This window comes from Ischnura elegans, chromosome 4, assembly GCF_921293095.1.
Source record: "Ischnura elegans chromosome 4, ioIscEleg1.1, whole genome shotgun sequence".
NCBI classification, from domain to species: Eukaryota; Metazoa; Arthropoda; class Insecta; order Odonata; family Coenagrionidae; genus Ischnura; species Ischnura elegans.
The window spans coordinates 43,691,769-43,708,679 of record NC_060249.1 but is presented as its reverse complement, the minus strand read 5'-3'; the positions used below and the strand labels follow the sequence as shown (position 1 = coordinate 43,708,679).

General features: G+C 36.7%; 1 protein-coding gene across 2 annotated transcripts in view; it reads right to left on the bottom strand.

Annotated features, from left to right (window-relative positions):
- The window catches only part of LOC124157376 (coiled-coil domain-containing protein 177), an 89,616-nt gene extending 86,622 nt beyond the window's left edge, over positions 1-2,994 (bottom strand). For both annotated transcript variants that reach the window (XM_046532047.1, XM_046532050.1), the window contains exon 1: positions 2,814-2,994. Coding sequence is in view for 1 of the 2 variants with exons in the window: in XM_046532050.1 (XP_046388006.1) it covers positions 2,814-2,837 (24 nt within the window). In the remaining variant the exon portion in view is untranslated. The remainder of the gene's footprint in view (positions 1-2,813) is intronic.
- Between the last annotated feature and the right edge of the window lie 13,917 nt (positions 2,995-16,911).

The following is a 16,911-nucleotide window of genomic DNA, read 5'->3' as shown; positions in this document are numbered from 1 at the left end:
TTCTTTCAATAGATTTCTCTTAATTTTTAACGTGCGATACCCTTAGCTTCAAATGTTTACTTCTAAATAATCTAGATTATACGATGGCATAGTTTTACTCCTATATAATTTACTCCTCCTATAGTTCTGTTATTTATTCAAAAGTAATTTCAGGCTAGAGATGTGGTGTTAACAGATCTAAATTCATACCGTACGGCATTGAGAATATTTTAACCATATTGCCTTTAACCCTAATACGGGCAACATATTTTTCCTGACGTAATCGGGCAATGTGAGTCCAATTGAGTCTTTTAACTTTTGCTTTTAATTTAAACTATTAAACAGTGTAAAAATATTACTTTTCACATCAATTTGTACATATTGTGCACCTTAGAATCATTTAACATAAAATTGATTATTATTTGTTTAACAATAGTTTTACATTACTTATTAATTTCATACATAGTCAAACAGAGAATACAGTGGACTCTTTTCACTAATTGTTTCTGTTTTCACAGCATAAAAATACAAAATATTTATCGTCACATGTATATGGTGATAATTTTACATTATTTTGACAATTCAAACCAAATATTTGTAAAATGCACATTACTTTTTACATTTCTTGCAAACAGACTCACCTTGCCCGGATTTGTGGGAATTCAGGGAAAAAATTATTTCTAAGTTACTTTGATTCCGAAAGAAGTTTGAATTACTCTAATTTATAGGAAATATACCATAAGAAGAATTAAATAATTTACAACATGCTGACATTTCAATAACATAATAAAATTCTCAAAAATGTGATGCGATGAGTCCAAGAGACTTACCTTGCCCGTATTAGGGTTAAGCAAGCAGAAAATTCTGGTTTAAGTTTTTAAAATTCCTTCATTGCAGAAAAGTTTTCACAGCCTATACATCGAACGCGACTAATATTTTAAACCTTTTTCCCTACTTCACTGAGAGGATATTTTTCCCTGGAAGCAGGTTTTCATAGAAAGAACAGCAATGTTATTCAATGCTAAAACTAAACGAGGCTCTCTTCCAGTTAAAAACGAGTTATCCATGGAAGGATTTTATTAATATCCAAGCCAACGTATGAAAATTAAAAGAACTATTCAAATTAAAAAATGCTCTTGATTTTGAGCATGGAGTTCCTCAGTTATGGTCTTCATGAGTTTGAAAAATAATTCCAAACAAATCACTGAAAATGCGTACCTTCGAAATATACGATATTCTAACTATCAATACCCAATCAAAACAAGAATATGACTCGACCTACCAAATTAATTACCTGGAATAAATTCATTTAGGATAACACCGGTATAAATTTAGCGAGCAAAACAACTAGAAGCAAAATTTCCTGATATGGATTAAGAGATGAGAACCCAAGTACACTTTTCACTTTATCCGCCTTTACCCGTTACCGAACGAGTTGGGAAAACCGTATGCTCGTACTCCATATTTAATTTGCTGGGCAGATTTCCTAACAGCAGAATAAGCGACTACTCCACGCACAGCATTCATTGGCAGTGAACCGCAAAGAAAAATATTCCCACCAACGAACATTTCCTAGAAAACTTTTTACCCAGGAGTAAAACTCGCTCTTATTTTTAACTATAAACACTAGAGATATCCAATATTCAAATGTAGTTTAGATAATTTACAAAGTGAGGTCACAAATAACTCAGATATGTTCTAAAAACTTCATCGAGTTTTATCCTCAGGAAAGAAGCATAGATATCCTAAAACAAAATAAAAACACAACAATAACATCTGCTTTGTCAATCAAGTTTGATATGAGAGATTCTATGTTCAACGTGAGGAACGAAATAGACTGTCGAAAATAGTTCATTCAAAAAAGATGATCGATAGAGATTAATAAGTGATTTTTTTATTCTAACGGGAGAAGCAATTTTTCATGCTAACATTCATACTATTTATTCTCAGGCAGACAAACTCTTGAAATTTACTGACTTGTATATCTATTGTACTCAGTGATATATTTTAATCAGCCAATTCTCAGTGTTAACATTTTCAATGTTACAGGAGTTGAATGAGAATATTCAACGTCCCAAAGGATTGACATAACAATTTCCTGCTTAAGTAATAAGACAGATTTACCTCGCAAATCCTACGTTTCCACTCTTCCGAAATTTCTACACCATTGTATATACATTGTTAAAAATTGGCTACTCTATGCTTGAGCTATAAATCCTTCTGATCTGACACTGTCTGGACCTGATGATAACGGTCCATCATTTTCTTCATCTTAAACTCACTAATTCTAACCCACGCATCTTATAAAAGCATACATATCAGTACTACCAGTTTATATACTACTATAATAGCTTACATTTTAAAGCTTAGTGAAACAGTGAAGGCTATACAAACAACCCGTTGTCCTCAGCAACCACAAAAAACATCTACAGCCACACCTAAGTTTAATGTTTTGACGGTAGTCCTCAGAAATACAAATTTTGAAAATAATGGCCTATTCCACGCAGGGGCGCAGCTAGGAATTAAGGCTGGGGGGGGGGGGGGGGATTAGGTGCAACTAATACCGGGGTGTGTGTGGGTACGGAATACCCATCAGGATAAGCGGTGGGTGCGAGATTAATAAATTGCGGAATTTCAAGATAAATGGTTCAAAATGGTGTGTTTTACGGCTTTCTGAGGGATACTTTATTAATCCTTACCCTATTCTATTAGTAATATCAATCCAATTAAGTAAAATTGATTCAACTAAAAATTTCTCTGAGCTCTGGGGGGGGGGGGTTACCCCCCTAAACCTCCCCCCTCGCTGCGCCACTGATTCCACGAAAGCTACTTACAGCGGAATAAGGTCCTGACGCCATTAGATATCCGAAGAGCAGCAGGTCAAATCTCGTCACCAAACTAAGTACCGCTCGAAAGGCACTTTCACCGTGGGCATATTGATAAACACACGACACCAGAAAGTGGCTCGGAACGATGACCGAGAATGATGCTACTCTGCTTGATCACACCCGTCAGTCAAAAGACCCGTCGCATGCGAGAAAATCCCTTATAAGCGCATCTGTTATGAGCGGATTAAGATACCGGTAGCGTTGAGCAATTAAATCGTAAAATAATAGGTTTTTTGTGGTCGAGGCGACTGCGCAACTCTAGGGACGGGGGACACCCTAAGAATCTGAGGTCTCCGGAGGTAATCCTGAGACGGCCGTGCGCGTCACGCATCATCCGCGGAGGAAACCGCAAGGGGCGGCGGTTGATAGAGAAAAGATATATCGGTCCTTTTTCAAACAGACTGCGCAATATTGGACGACATGGGGAGAGATGATATGAAACCCATAGGCCAGCCAGCTTCCCACCCGCAGTCCTCGGGGTCAGCCTCAACCGACTATGGGACCATGTTAGGTGGGCAATCGATTTTGCGACTTGCTCGCTCTGACGGGCGCGCAACGCGCGTAATGAGTTAACGGCGGCTAAACTCCTGTTTGGCCGCGGTACAAGAGCAGGTACTGTTAAGCCGCGGTCAGACTAGTTCTTGCTCCCACTGCTGAAATCTAAGTACGTCAGAATGCGCTCTCATAATCAGCCGACGCGACGTCCAACTACGTTAGAACTCTAGGTATTGGGATCGACAGACATTGCGCGATGCTAGTGTAAAGGGGCAGGAAATATTAACGCAATAAATAAGGTAAAAAGTTTTCCGATTCAATTGAAATGCAATATCAAATTTAAATAATCGACGTGAGTGAATAATGACGCTCATAAATGTTTCTGCGTGTTATCGTAATACTTTTCCAGTCAGCAGCTATCAAAAAATTTTGTTCCCCGCTTGGCATTCAAACATGAGATAATGGAAGCCACAATAACGAAAACTACTTAAAATTCACGACTTAACTTTTTAGAACCACGATATAGGAGAAGAAAATACAATTTTTTCGTAACTCACTGATAATTTATGAAAAACTATAGTTTCGAAAGGTTGACCTTATATATAAGGTATAACCTTCAGGAATGGTTGGTATTAGAGTGGAACGTACAAGGTGGTATTTTTTCGAGCAAGGCTGAGAACAAATTTTGATGGATTTCAAATGTTATCCCAAATTTTCATATTCATACAATGCGGCCAGTCCTCCACCAGAAGAAAAGGTTCATCGCGGATGTGCTAACAAGGGTGTCAATTCATTAAGAAGAACATACAATAACAGCATCGAGATTTTGAAAATTTTCGATGGATGATATGATGAAGTAAGCTAGTAAGGAAAAACAGAATAGTTTGGCTACTGGTAGGATGCCCCTCCACGCAAGCAAGAAACTGTTACCTATTTGAACTCAAAAGCGAGGACAGATTAACTTCTTAAGGCTACTTAGCGCCGGTTTTAAGTCTGATTAACCTTACCGGGAACGTGATATAGCGGTATCCTTAAATTGAGAATTTTTGAAATCATAGTGCATCGAAGCAGTTCTGAAAAATAGTTTCGTTAAACTCATCAGCTCAAATGGCAGAATTCGCTCACTTCGGTTTTTAGACTCTGATAAGTTTTAACTAGATATAAATCGGTCATCAATGTTATGTACAACGGTTTAATTATAAAATGTCATTGATGCAAATCATATACGCCTGCAAAGAAAAGGTGGGAGGAAAATATTAGCCAAACTAATGAGGCCAAGTCATATCGTTTTGATAACGAATAGTTTATTCTTCTTGTAAGAAATAGGAATTTCAGATTCTTTGATGAAGTGTTGGGTGCATTGATGATCTGCCCAGAGCCCGCGCTATGCTTCGAGGCACCAGCTCGACTCTCGGTGTATTGTCATAAATTTCTGTTAGGTCGTAAAATGACACACTACTGTATTTTAATGCAGTCTGGAAAGACGTGATACGTTTTAATAAAAAATAAAAAACGTGACTAAGCCACCCTGATTTCCCTAATAATGGTGCTCAGTGAGCACCATTATTAGGGAAATCAACATCCCATTGAAGTCTTGACGGTCCATATAGCACGTCTATTGTGTCCTCACGACCTTGCAAGCGCAAAGATCAACGTTGCCTGACCGTAACGAACTAGTGCATAGTGCGTAGCAATACTCAAGCATACTCAAGAGTTCAAATACCTCACTACGCAGACTATATAAAATTTTCTGGCAAATAGCAGTCGACTGATGCTCACCAGCCCGACTCTCTACAAGCGTGCTGCAAGCGGTCAATTACGGATATACTCAGCAAGTAGCTAGCAATCAACAGCACATATGGAATGCAGGCACATTCTATTCCACGAGTGCTCACTCGGTTAACCCCACAGCATCGGACACTAAACAAAGAATAGAAGTTGATTGATCCGCAGAAACACCGTCGTATTAATAGCGTGAGGGGATATATTGACGACTACAACACAAGAAAATGCTGCAATGATAGTTTACTAGATATACGATGAAATACTTTTACGTATTGTTAGTAACCATTGAAATACTTTACATAACTCCATATTAACCTATTTAAATTACTTACTAATACGTATGATACACGGATCAAATTTTTTAGGTTTAAAATAGCGTAAAAGCTGTTTATTTTTCCACTTGCGAAAAATATGAAAAATAAATATTTTTCTATTTCAGAAGCAACAAAACACATCGTGTTCTTAATTTGTCACAAATGTGGATGGTGAGGAACATAATAAGAGTAATAGAGTAATGACATACTTAATGATACGGCATAATTAACTGAAATGGAGGTAAAATAAAAAACAGTCTTGCTGATCCTGAAAGTGATAATTCTAAAGATATATCGAAACGAAGTTATGGAAGAGTTTACGTCGAGAATACACCATTATACTATACTATGTATTCACTTCAAATTTCCAGTACATTCTAAATATTTAAATAATCAATGCTAGTTACGACCCCGTTTTTTTAATGGTACCAAAACGGTAACATCTGCTCACAGACAAATTTTTCACTTAGTCCACACTCCGTCTAATTACTTACGTGGTAAAGTACTTGATGGAACATACCTAATTGAAAAGACAATCAAGTATATCTTAGCTACTGTCTAAAATGCATTCGAGGAATGGATCTCGAAGGACGCGGTCACGAGATGAGTAGAATTAGTTCAATAGTAGAAAAACAAGTAGCCTCGTACCTTTCGGCGTAAAAACCCAGGAAGCCTAGTCACCTAGAATAAGGAAAGAAAAAGTGCGGCACTGTGATCCTTCTCCGTCTCTACACCAGTACGTACTCACTTAAAGGTCAGAGATCAAATGAAAGCATCATAGGATAGTTAATAGGATAATAGGAAAACACACTTGAAATTACATTTAAGGAAATTCGGGAGATGACGCTCCGGAGTGCATGATAAACACTCTACCTTAGAGCGTTACTGGGAACAGTATAGTAAAAAGGTTAATAGGAATGAGCACTTTTTTAATTTGGACACTGAAGTACTACTCAAGATGAACGAGAATATGGAACATGTGGGGGGTCATTCCTGATAGTTAATTTTGAGCAAAAATTGGAGTAGAAAATTGTCACAAGAACTACTGCTGACGCTTTTGCTAAACTTTAATTTCGAGTAAAAATAAAATCCATCACATCTATTTAATGATAAGTACATCCAAATTATGTGTCCTATAAAAATAATCAACTGTCAAAAACCTAAGGCTTAAATGTTAAAAACATAAGGAAAAAAAATAAAAGGTAAATTCATTGAATATTATACATATTTTTTCAGAGAATCTTAAGCAATAACCTAGGATTCCTAGGCTATCCGACTGATTTAGGCAACTTACTCTAGCACACTTTTATTAAAAAAATATTCTGTAAGGTATCCACACAGCCGGATGAAGACCTTGGAAAGGTATCTACTTCGTTTGCAAAGAAGTCGGAACTATCTACATATAATTAAAATTTAAATTAAGAAAACCGAATAATACTAATCCAAAATAAAATATAATAATGCAGACTTCTTCGGAAGGAGTAATGGCATAAATTTAGAACTTTGTTTTTTTACGAATGTTTGGTTACCGTGTTTGATAAACAAAGAAAAATGTTAGGTGACTATAAAAAGTAGCTTTTTGACATATTCTGAACATTTAAAAAAAATTTGTAAATTTTTATATGCCAGAGTGTACTTAGCATGTGAAAATGTACTCGCGGTATCTGGGGCTCTGAAAACAGAACTTAGTATATACAAGACGTTGGAAAATATATTTTGCTTTCAACCCATTAGATATTCCGGATATCATTGCTAAATTCATCGATCTTTATCACAATTTCCACATATTTCTAAATTTAGTGATGTATTTCTCGTCCTAAAATGACAAAGAGGAAGAATAAAATAATAACTGATGACGATAGACTGATGTTCACTATAATACAATATTTTTTGGAAGCTTTGAGTGTGAGCAGAGGCATGGAACCATCTGAACTAGACCAGACACAGTCTTCCCTTTTTTCAGCGAATGAGTGTCCGCGTTGCCGGAGAAAGGATTGTTCCAGAGAGAGAATTACAGACGAAAATGGTCTCTGTAGTAGATGCTCTCTTGGAATTGAAATTTCTTATTGATATCGCAAGCGAAAAGCAGAACCTTTTATTCCCACCAGCTTGGTTTCGCTGGAATACAGCATTGCTACGTCAGTCAATAGAACTTTCCATTACCAAAGAGTACGAAGTAAAAGGAAAGCTTTTCTAAAGCGATTAGAAATACAGTGAGGTTGCTCCAACATGAAGCTGAATAACCCCGGCTTTTCTGAAGCTACAAAGTACTTTCATAGTTCTCCAGAATATTGAGATTAGGTATTATTTAATGGAATAAAAGAGCCTGCTAAATGGATAAGCATATGGATAAGTTCTCATAACATTCAGTACTACTATCAATTCGAATAGCAATATAAAATGAATGTTCACAGCTTTGAGAAACCTTACCATTATTCGGAAAATTTTATGGCGAGCCAAGAAGATCTTATTTCTGTCGGAGAGAGACTTGAGATTAGATATGATAACTCAATGACTGTGTGACCACACGGAGTTGTCAAAATGGCTTCCCCCAAAGTACGGAATGTTCATACATTGAGTATTTAAGATACATCTGAAGTATTAACGAATGCTTCGCGGCGTCAATTCGTGAAACTGCTTCATGATATCAATAGTAAAATTTAGTAAGTTCACAAAAAAGAAGACTTAACTTTTCTAATACTTTAAAATATGCAAGTACAATGCAAGACCAGTTTTTTCTCAGTGCAGCATATTGTAAGATATCTTGTGAATTCAATCGATTCGGCTTTTACTTTGTGAAAATCCATGTTGAAATGAAAATACACAACCCTGGTAGCTTTTCACTGGAAAATTATTAATTGGCACGACGCGTTTTGACGCTGAGGCGTCATTCTCAAATACTGGAGAATGACGCCTCAGCGTCGAAACGCGTCGTACCAATTAATAATTTTCCAGTGAAAAGTTATTAGGGTTGTGTATTTTCATTTCTGTAAGATATCCTATCCTTTTTCCTTAATTATTGCTAATTTCCTGAAACAATAAACTTCTGAATTGTTAAAAAGTGTCCACCATGAAAACGGAAAATGTACCTTAAGTATTTAATAAGGCAACTGTGGACACGAGCGGGTTGGGAGGCCATTATTTAACTCCTAGTTGGAAAGGCGACTGGAAACAGAAAGCCTTTCGGGTGGACGAGGGGAGGACTTTCCCCGGGAAGCTGTGCGGGGGAAGGAGTTGAGGAGGAAGAGCGGAGGTCCAGTGGAAACACACCAGGACACCAGACTCTGTTGTCACTCGCGGAAAGGGTCCACTACATTGGAGCACGCGACAAATGGAATAAAACAGCAAGGGCTGGGACGTGGAGAAATTGGAGTCGGGAGAGCATTGGTGCGGGCGACTCGCAGTCGTGCGTTTCTGAAAAAAGGGCTCGTAACGTTGATCGGAAAAAGTCAATGGCGTCGGGGAACTGAGGTTTTAAATGTCTGTTTGAAGAGAATTAAATTAAGTTCCCACCTCAATATTAATAATGGTTCGCGGCGTCACTTCCTGAACTTGCTTCATGAAGTTAAAAGTAAAATTTAATAATTTCACATAAAAGAAAACTTAAATTGAATAATATTGCAATTAAAGATCAGTTTTTTGTCAGTGCAATATATAGCGGCGAAACTGGTCGTGAATAACAAGCTCTTTTCGAAAAAGTTAATTAAGATATTATTTCGCATGAAACTACTAAATTTTACTTCAACTTTCCCAAACCAATCTCTTTCTGTGAGGAAGGAAAACAAAAATTCATTTTCCCCAAAAGATTTTCCGAATGAGATGAACAATTTATTTTTCGCAACGTCATACCTCAAGCTCTTCAAAATTATTTGTTGAATTTCATGAAGTGATAATTAACCAACAATCATACCAAAAAGTCTGAATTGCCTAATGATACAATATGAATGTTTGAGTTATGAATATTATAAAGTAAAAATATAATTATCTATAACATGTCTATGTGTACCACAAAGACACTTCATGGCACTATGATTGCTAATATGCTTTAATCAAACCTCATATTTACACCTGCATTAAATTTTGCTGGGTCAATGCAGAATGAGAGAAAACTATTTCCTCAGCGTTATACCATCGGCTTAATTTGTTTAGAGAAACTCTCAACTTCCACCGTTTTCAAGATGCTAAGGTCTCCTTGGAATTAACAACTAACGACGTTTAAAGTCTCATCAGCAGTAAGTTATTACTACACTTTGAATACCGCTTAAGAGATATGAGTAGGTTGTATTGAAGGCAATTTCAACCGTAAGGAAATCATCAAGTACCTCGTATAACTTTGACCAATGAAATGCAGCGAAAAAATTTACCATTTACCTTCTTTCAAAAACAGTCAGCAGTCCCACAGTCTATCGTATATATAATAATCATATTCCAACGTTTTTAAATGCAAAAAAATCAAATTTAATCATGGCGTGGAGACTACTCATAAATAACACCACTACCATAATTTTTTAGAATATTCCTCGGATTTTTAAGAAGTTTATTATATCAGAACCTAGTATGATAAAACTTATTACTCCTAAATTATAAAGATTTATAATATAGGAACCGAAAAATATTATCATAAGCAAGCTTTCTCTCATTACCTCGCCATTATCGCAACAGTTGTCTGTTCTCAGTTTCATCCACTTAAAACTGCATAATGCGATGCTTTATCTTTACTAACGCAGGTACCCGTATTCTCTCGAGCCTACAAAGTAAATTTGTATCCATGGACCAACATGTTATCCTTCTGTACCTCTTGCAGTGATGCTCCGCTCTCTGCAAGTGACAGGCAACGGACGCGAGATAACCTTTGCCGACGAAGCACGTTTAGCCCTCGCGCTAATGAACACCAAGGCTATCACCCAGGTATCGCTTCCACAATAGGAGTTCGTCACACTTTAGCAAGTTAGAGAAGGCTTTTTTTAGCTATAAATACCCTCATCAGTAAAATTTGTAACCTGTAACACTCATATTCTAGAATATGTCGAAATTTCAGATGTCCCTGCCGAATTCATCATGATTCACTGTTTACTGTGCTGATGTATTATACAAGAATTACCATAAGAAAAAATTCCCCTGAACCAGGAATCGAACCACGGACCTTTAGATTTCCGGGCCACAGCGCAGACCACTATGTGCTGATGTATATTCGCTGTGCTGTTGTATAATCGTTGGTCTCTAGCATTCATTAACTAGGTGGTGTCAGCAAATTTTATTGGAATTTCCTCCATTTTGCCTCCTCCAACCATCTAACATAGGCAATTACCTAAAGTATCATTTCAGATTAATTTCATTCAGTATGGCATTTGATCAAGTTCAAATAATATAATTTCTGTAAAGCTGAAAATTTACCCAATAGAAGGAATAGGAATTCTGAACTCTGAACTGAAAAATTGTTAATTCTGGGGAAATAGAATAATGAAAAAAATGAAGAATGAATGAAAGGGCAATAAATGTAACAAAACTCTTACATTCTTTAATTATTGTCAATCAATTAAAAAATTTTCACCTCGATAAAATCGCTGCTGAATCGTCACTCTAACTAATATTAACACCACTAAAATGCAAAAGATAGTAAAGTCCAAAGCCGTTTTCTAAACATAATCCATGTTAAAAGTTGTTGTTAAAAAAGGGTAGCAACGAAAGATAGTTGCAGCGGATGAAAAATAACAAAATTATTAGCACAAATTTACATTCTAGCGTCTATAATTCCACGTTGATTGATTTTTGAGCTTTTATTCGTTTATATAAACTCTTTCGGCAGTGGATTGCACTGCCTGCTGAAAAACAACAAATTTACTCTAGAAATTCTCTTTACTTGATGCATCTGATGACAAATTTTTGAAGAGTTGTAGTCCAATCAAAACATGTGATTTCAACACACTACTAAATCCGACCCTCACCAATTCCTTTTAAATTAGATCAATTGCGTTAAAAACTTTTCATCTCCGTCCCATCCTAGCATACACATCACCAGGCGTTAGCGTAAGGGCTGCAAATGGAATTTTAATGGCGAAAATTGGTTTTGAATTTCCTAAAAAGTTATTGCCATAAATTTTATCTTCTGATAATAAAGCAATGAACTGGAGTAATGTATTCCTCCAACAAAATTTGATGAGGAAATATAGATATATATTCAAGATCTAAGTTTAACGTCAATTACCCAAGATATCATAATTCCTACAAATAGGCAACGTTGCATATAGGTTCAAAGGTCTGTTCATTCCCTTTTCTAAAACGTATGATTGAAAGCTGCAGCAACATTAAAAAGAGAGTCGAATATATATATTTAAAAAACTCAACTCAATTTTAAAATTAGGTTCCCTGTTTCACTTTGTTATAAGCTATGGCAAACCAAAGTGAATTGATATTTTTAAAAATGAGCTACTAAAAGAGCCAAAATTTGAAAGGATATGGAAAATATCTACATAAAATCGTCACTATTTGGCTCTGAGATGACGTTAAGTGACCCACACGTTAGAAGGCAAACGCATTTCACAAAAAGTTAGGTTGCTTCGGACCCACTCATTCCCCCTTGTTAACCGCCATTATTTTTAAGGAGAACCCTTCCGTTCCCTAAATTAGCAACGTAGTTTATGCTCAACCTCTTACGGGGAAAGGCAGCGACCCCCCAAAAAGGCCAGTGCAGGGCGTGGCGGGGTGATGTGTTTCATTTCGGACTGGGGGAGTGGTCAAGGGTGATGGAGAGTGACCAGCGGGTTGAAGTGGAAGGAAAACGGAAGCTGAACAAACGGTCCGCAGCCGTGAGAAAAGCCACTCGGCCTCCGCGGCTCGTAAATTAAAACGCTCGCTTATCCGACATTACCGAGAAAGGCCCCGGTCGCTCGAGATCATTGTTTCCACCACATTTTTGGCTAGAGATCGTTTCAAATACCTCTGCAACCGAGAGGCAGGCCCAAGTTTTTTGGGGAGTTAAGGCGGAGGGCAGGTGACATCCTTAAAACCAATCAAAATGCGATGGGCGGAGCCTAGCCTCCGAGAAATTCGGTCGCTTTCAGACCTCCGCGATGCACGCTTCGTAAGTTAGCTGGGTTGCCAAGTGGGAGGAGGGTTTTTAGGACATTATTTCGTTTCCATTCACAGACTAAGTCTTTTGAGAAAACGCGGCAACGCTCGCTTTTCTCTCTCCCCATCCCTAGTGCTGAGGGTCCCACCTCCTGCAGCGACGCCGCTCGAAACATTCCGAGCTTGCACGACAAGGCCAGTCGCAAAGGCATTCGAAAAGTATCATAGTGATGAGGTATCACACGACCGCCTCTTTTTTTTGAAAAGGATCAAAAGAGAATGCAGTTGTCCACCCGGACCCGAAGTCGCAATGAAATAAAAGAGTGTAGTAAATGATGGGCAGGATAATTTAGGGCGAAACAAATGTTCCTCTCTCATAATCACCAATGGTCAATTATCCTAATATTGATTTGACGCAGCTCTCCATTCATTTATCTTTTAAGTTAATCTTTTAATTTCTATATAATTTTTCTGCTTTACATGCTTCTATTGCTGTTACAATGGTTCCAACAGTGTTCCATATATTTTGTTGGAGGAATTCCTTTTCCGTTCTTGCTATCTACTTGTCCTTCAAAGATTGTCTTCATCAGCCCATAATGTGTCAAGACAAGGCATATAAGGTTATTCCGTCTTCTTATGAATGTTTTCAAGAGACTCCTCTTCTCTCTCCTTAGGATTTCCTCATTGATTTCTCGGTCGATCCATTAGATCCTCATCATTGTTCTGCACCACCACATTTCTAAGGCCTCTACCCTTGATTTCTCCGCTGCTGCCATTTTCCATGCCTCATTCCGTAGAGAAGCTTACTCCTAATGTAAGTTCATTCTCTCTCATAGGTTTAATAAAACCACGCGATGTTGCTGCCTACTATTGATGAGTAGGTGACGTCATTAGGGTTCCGGTCAATTTACTCGCTTCAGGAGAACCGCTCATTGAGGGATAGAATCCACCAAGAGAGTAAAAGACACAGCGAACTACGTGAGACGGATGTACAGGATTAAGGAATAGCTGAGAATCAGTTCCTCACTCGTCAGGAGACTGTTACTAAATCGTAACAAATATTTTTTCTTCCTCTATCATAATATTTTTCCCAGCCACCCTTTCATTAACAATGCTACTGCTAAAAAGTCATGGCAGATATTTTATATTATTTTCTTCTGACGATATTATGCCTCGATTTGGGAGTTAATTGGTTTCCCCAGAGTTGACGAGCAGCCAAATAGCCATAAGCAAATGAATGAGGGAGAAGATATTTAAGGCAGAAAAATGAAACACGATAATAATTTTTCTCAAATAATGGATTCCAGGAAATATATGTAAAGCAATTAGTGCAAATTACGGCAAAATCGACATTTAAATTGTCTGAATACGGTGCGTGCGTAAGAGGGAATAATTACTGAGAGGGATTCAGAACGAATCGAGGAAAACAAAGGTCGAGGCCCCTTTTTAAGCACTTGCGAATACCTGTCGATATTTCATAAATTGGCCGTTCTAACCCGCTGAAATCGAGTCAAGCATGTAAGGCCTCCTAAGTTTAGAAAATATATTTTACCCAAAACAACCAACCGTGGAATCAACCGTTGAAAAGCAATGAATAACCGTCACCATCGTATTTAGGAAACGATACTTCCGTCCTTAGCTTCGAAAGAAATGAACAACCGAGAAAAGAAATTTGATAGGATCTCATATTGATTACTTATCAAGAAAAGAATCAAAATTTAAAGAGATAAGGAGAAGAGATTTAGGTGAAGGCAATTAATCTTGATTAAGAAGGCATAAGAGCATAGGGGTACGGAAAATCTTATGAGAACATAGAAAAAAATTATGCACACGATGTAAAATTTGGATTATAACATTTTTACATTTTAATCACACGCCTTGATATAATAATCGTAATAAATGCCTACTATAGGCTCAAAAAAGTAGAGCGCTGAACTTAAAGCATTTGTATAAAATCCTGCCGAAGCTCCATAGGATCACGTCAAATATCTTTTTACTCATTGTTTATTCGACTACAACAATGAATCATTAAAAATTGTTTAAAAGCAAACGTTTAGCTCCTAAGGTCAAGATAATAAAGAAGAACCCCCAAAAAACTATGAAAATAGCGAAACGGTTCGACCATTTTTTGCGCCGATAGTAAATTAGAAATTCTTCTAAACAAATGAATTGAGCACGAGCATAATGCACGGCGATGGCCCATATTTCCTTTAATAATTTACGAATGAGGATAAATAAACATGTATATTTGTTTATTCTAGATTACATTCGTGTTAATATGCAGGAAAATCAGCACTACCTCCAATTTATTTCTGCTTCTGAGATTATTCATGACTCAATGTTTATGAGACCATATTTACTGTTGCCTCTCAATATCACCAGGCATTTTTCCAACCTATTATCATGGGAAGGACATATCTACTCCGAGTAGATTTTTATCCCTGAAATGTTTTCGACGCTTCGTTGCCTTTCCAAATAGTTTTGTACTTTTTTTGCCGTTAGTCCACGTGCCCTACATTTACATGAAAAAATGCTCACGTCATAAATAATTCACAAAATGAAATTAAAATCCTGGAGAAAAGTTATGCGCATCCTGAGCGCTGCGTAAAATGCACGACAGTTTTTGCACTAAAACATCAAAGGTATAACTCAGCTCCATAGAAATTATTGAAATGGAACATTCGAATAGGCAATGATTAACACAGCTGACGTAGCTAGTATACAATTATGGCCATATTTTCATGGAGGTATATGATTGATGCGATTATAGCACTCTGAATCGTATGAAACATGAAGATAATTTTTTAGTTTTCACTGGGATTCGCCAAACATCGATTTAAAGGTGGACAAATGTTGAAAAAGTATTACATGAAACTTCAACACCACCGCAGAATAAGTTGGATTCATCAACCAATGAGACCATGTTATGAAATGAGCGGGATATCAATAAAATGAAATAAAATTAATTGAAAATAAGCTGCAGGTAATCATAAGCAAATACAGAGTTCGAAAAATATACTCAATTAATCGCTAGCGAATTTTCCAATTGCGTTGATGATGAAGCTTTTTCATTTATTTGACCCGAAGAGAGCAGAATTCTACAATAATGAGGTAAAAAACCGTAAAAATTTTCAGTGAAAATTTTACACTTAACCAACCTCACACAATATTTGTATTTCAGTTAATGCTCATGCTAAATCTCATTTTAACTTTTTTTACCAATGATATGGCAAAGAAAATTACCAAAATAATGCCCACAGCGGAAAAAATTGTTAATACATCAGCTTACACAAATGAAGAAATTTAACAACAACCGTCATCAAAATGATAAAGGAATTTTACGGCATCAGATGGCTTTTTATGTTTTCCCAAACGTGACCTTTCAGCATAATTTACCACATTTAACGAGTGTTTACAGTGGTTGTCCATCTTCCAAACAACAAAATTTCCAGCAAAGTCATTTTCATTTTCCAGTTGATCGAGAAAAAGTTCAGAAATGTAAGGTTGAAAATTAAACAAAAAAACTTAACTCTTTTAGAAGCCACGATGAGTAATTCATTACACCAATGACAACAAAGATTTTTAATTAGGTTGAAAAAATTACCTTTAATACAATTATTACTGATAAGCTCTTTCCTAGAGTATTTTCTCAAAAATAAGCCATATTACCTACTGTAAAAATGATTACAGTTTCAATTATTTCCTTAGTGATTGGTGACCTGTGGCACAATTATGTTGTTCCTTTTAATTATCATTAAGAAATGTCTAAATATTCTTATTACAAATCTAAAATTTAAAACCATGTAATAAATCTTAACAAGGAATAAAACTCTGGATATTTATTGAGATTTTTTCGTAAGGTTGAATATTTAAAAGGCGCTATCACATAATCACGCATACATTACGGTCAAATAGTAGAAGGGATAGAAAATGAAGTCTCCATTTCTCATCTAATGATCAGATCATAAGGCTATCCAGGATTCCTCTATGTCTACATAGCACTTCACAAGCCGCACAAATAAGCCTGTGACGGGGGGAGTGTTAGGACTGCAGCTGTTAACAAATAAAAGGTGATACGCATACGAAATTCCACTTAGCATTTATTTAAGTTCTATATTGTTCACATGGAAACACGAATTCCTATACCGGTCGTTCGGCAAAATATGTATCTCTCTTAATTTATCGTTTATGTCGAACCTGGGAATACAGAAGAGTTCTTATACGATGTTCTCTGTGTCGCTCACCCATTATTCAGGCTTGAGGACATATTTAGGTGATTCAAGTTGCCACATAACAGCGCAAGCGTTCGAAGATGACCAAAAAAGAACGTGATGATGAAAAATAATCCGACAATCCTATGTGCGGGCCATAGAATATCGAAG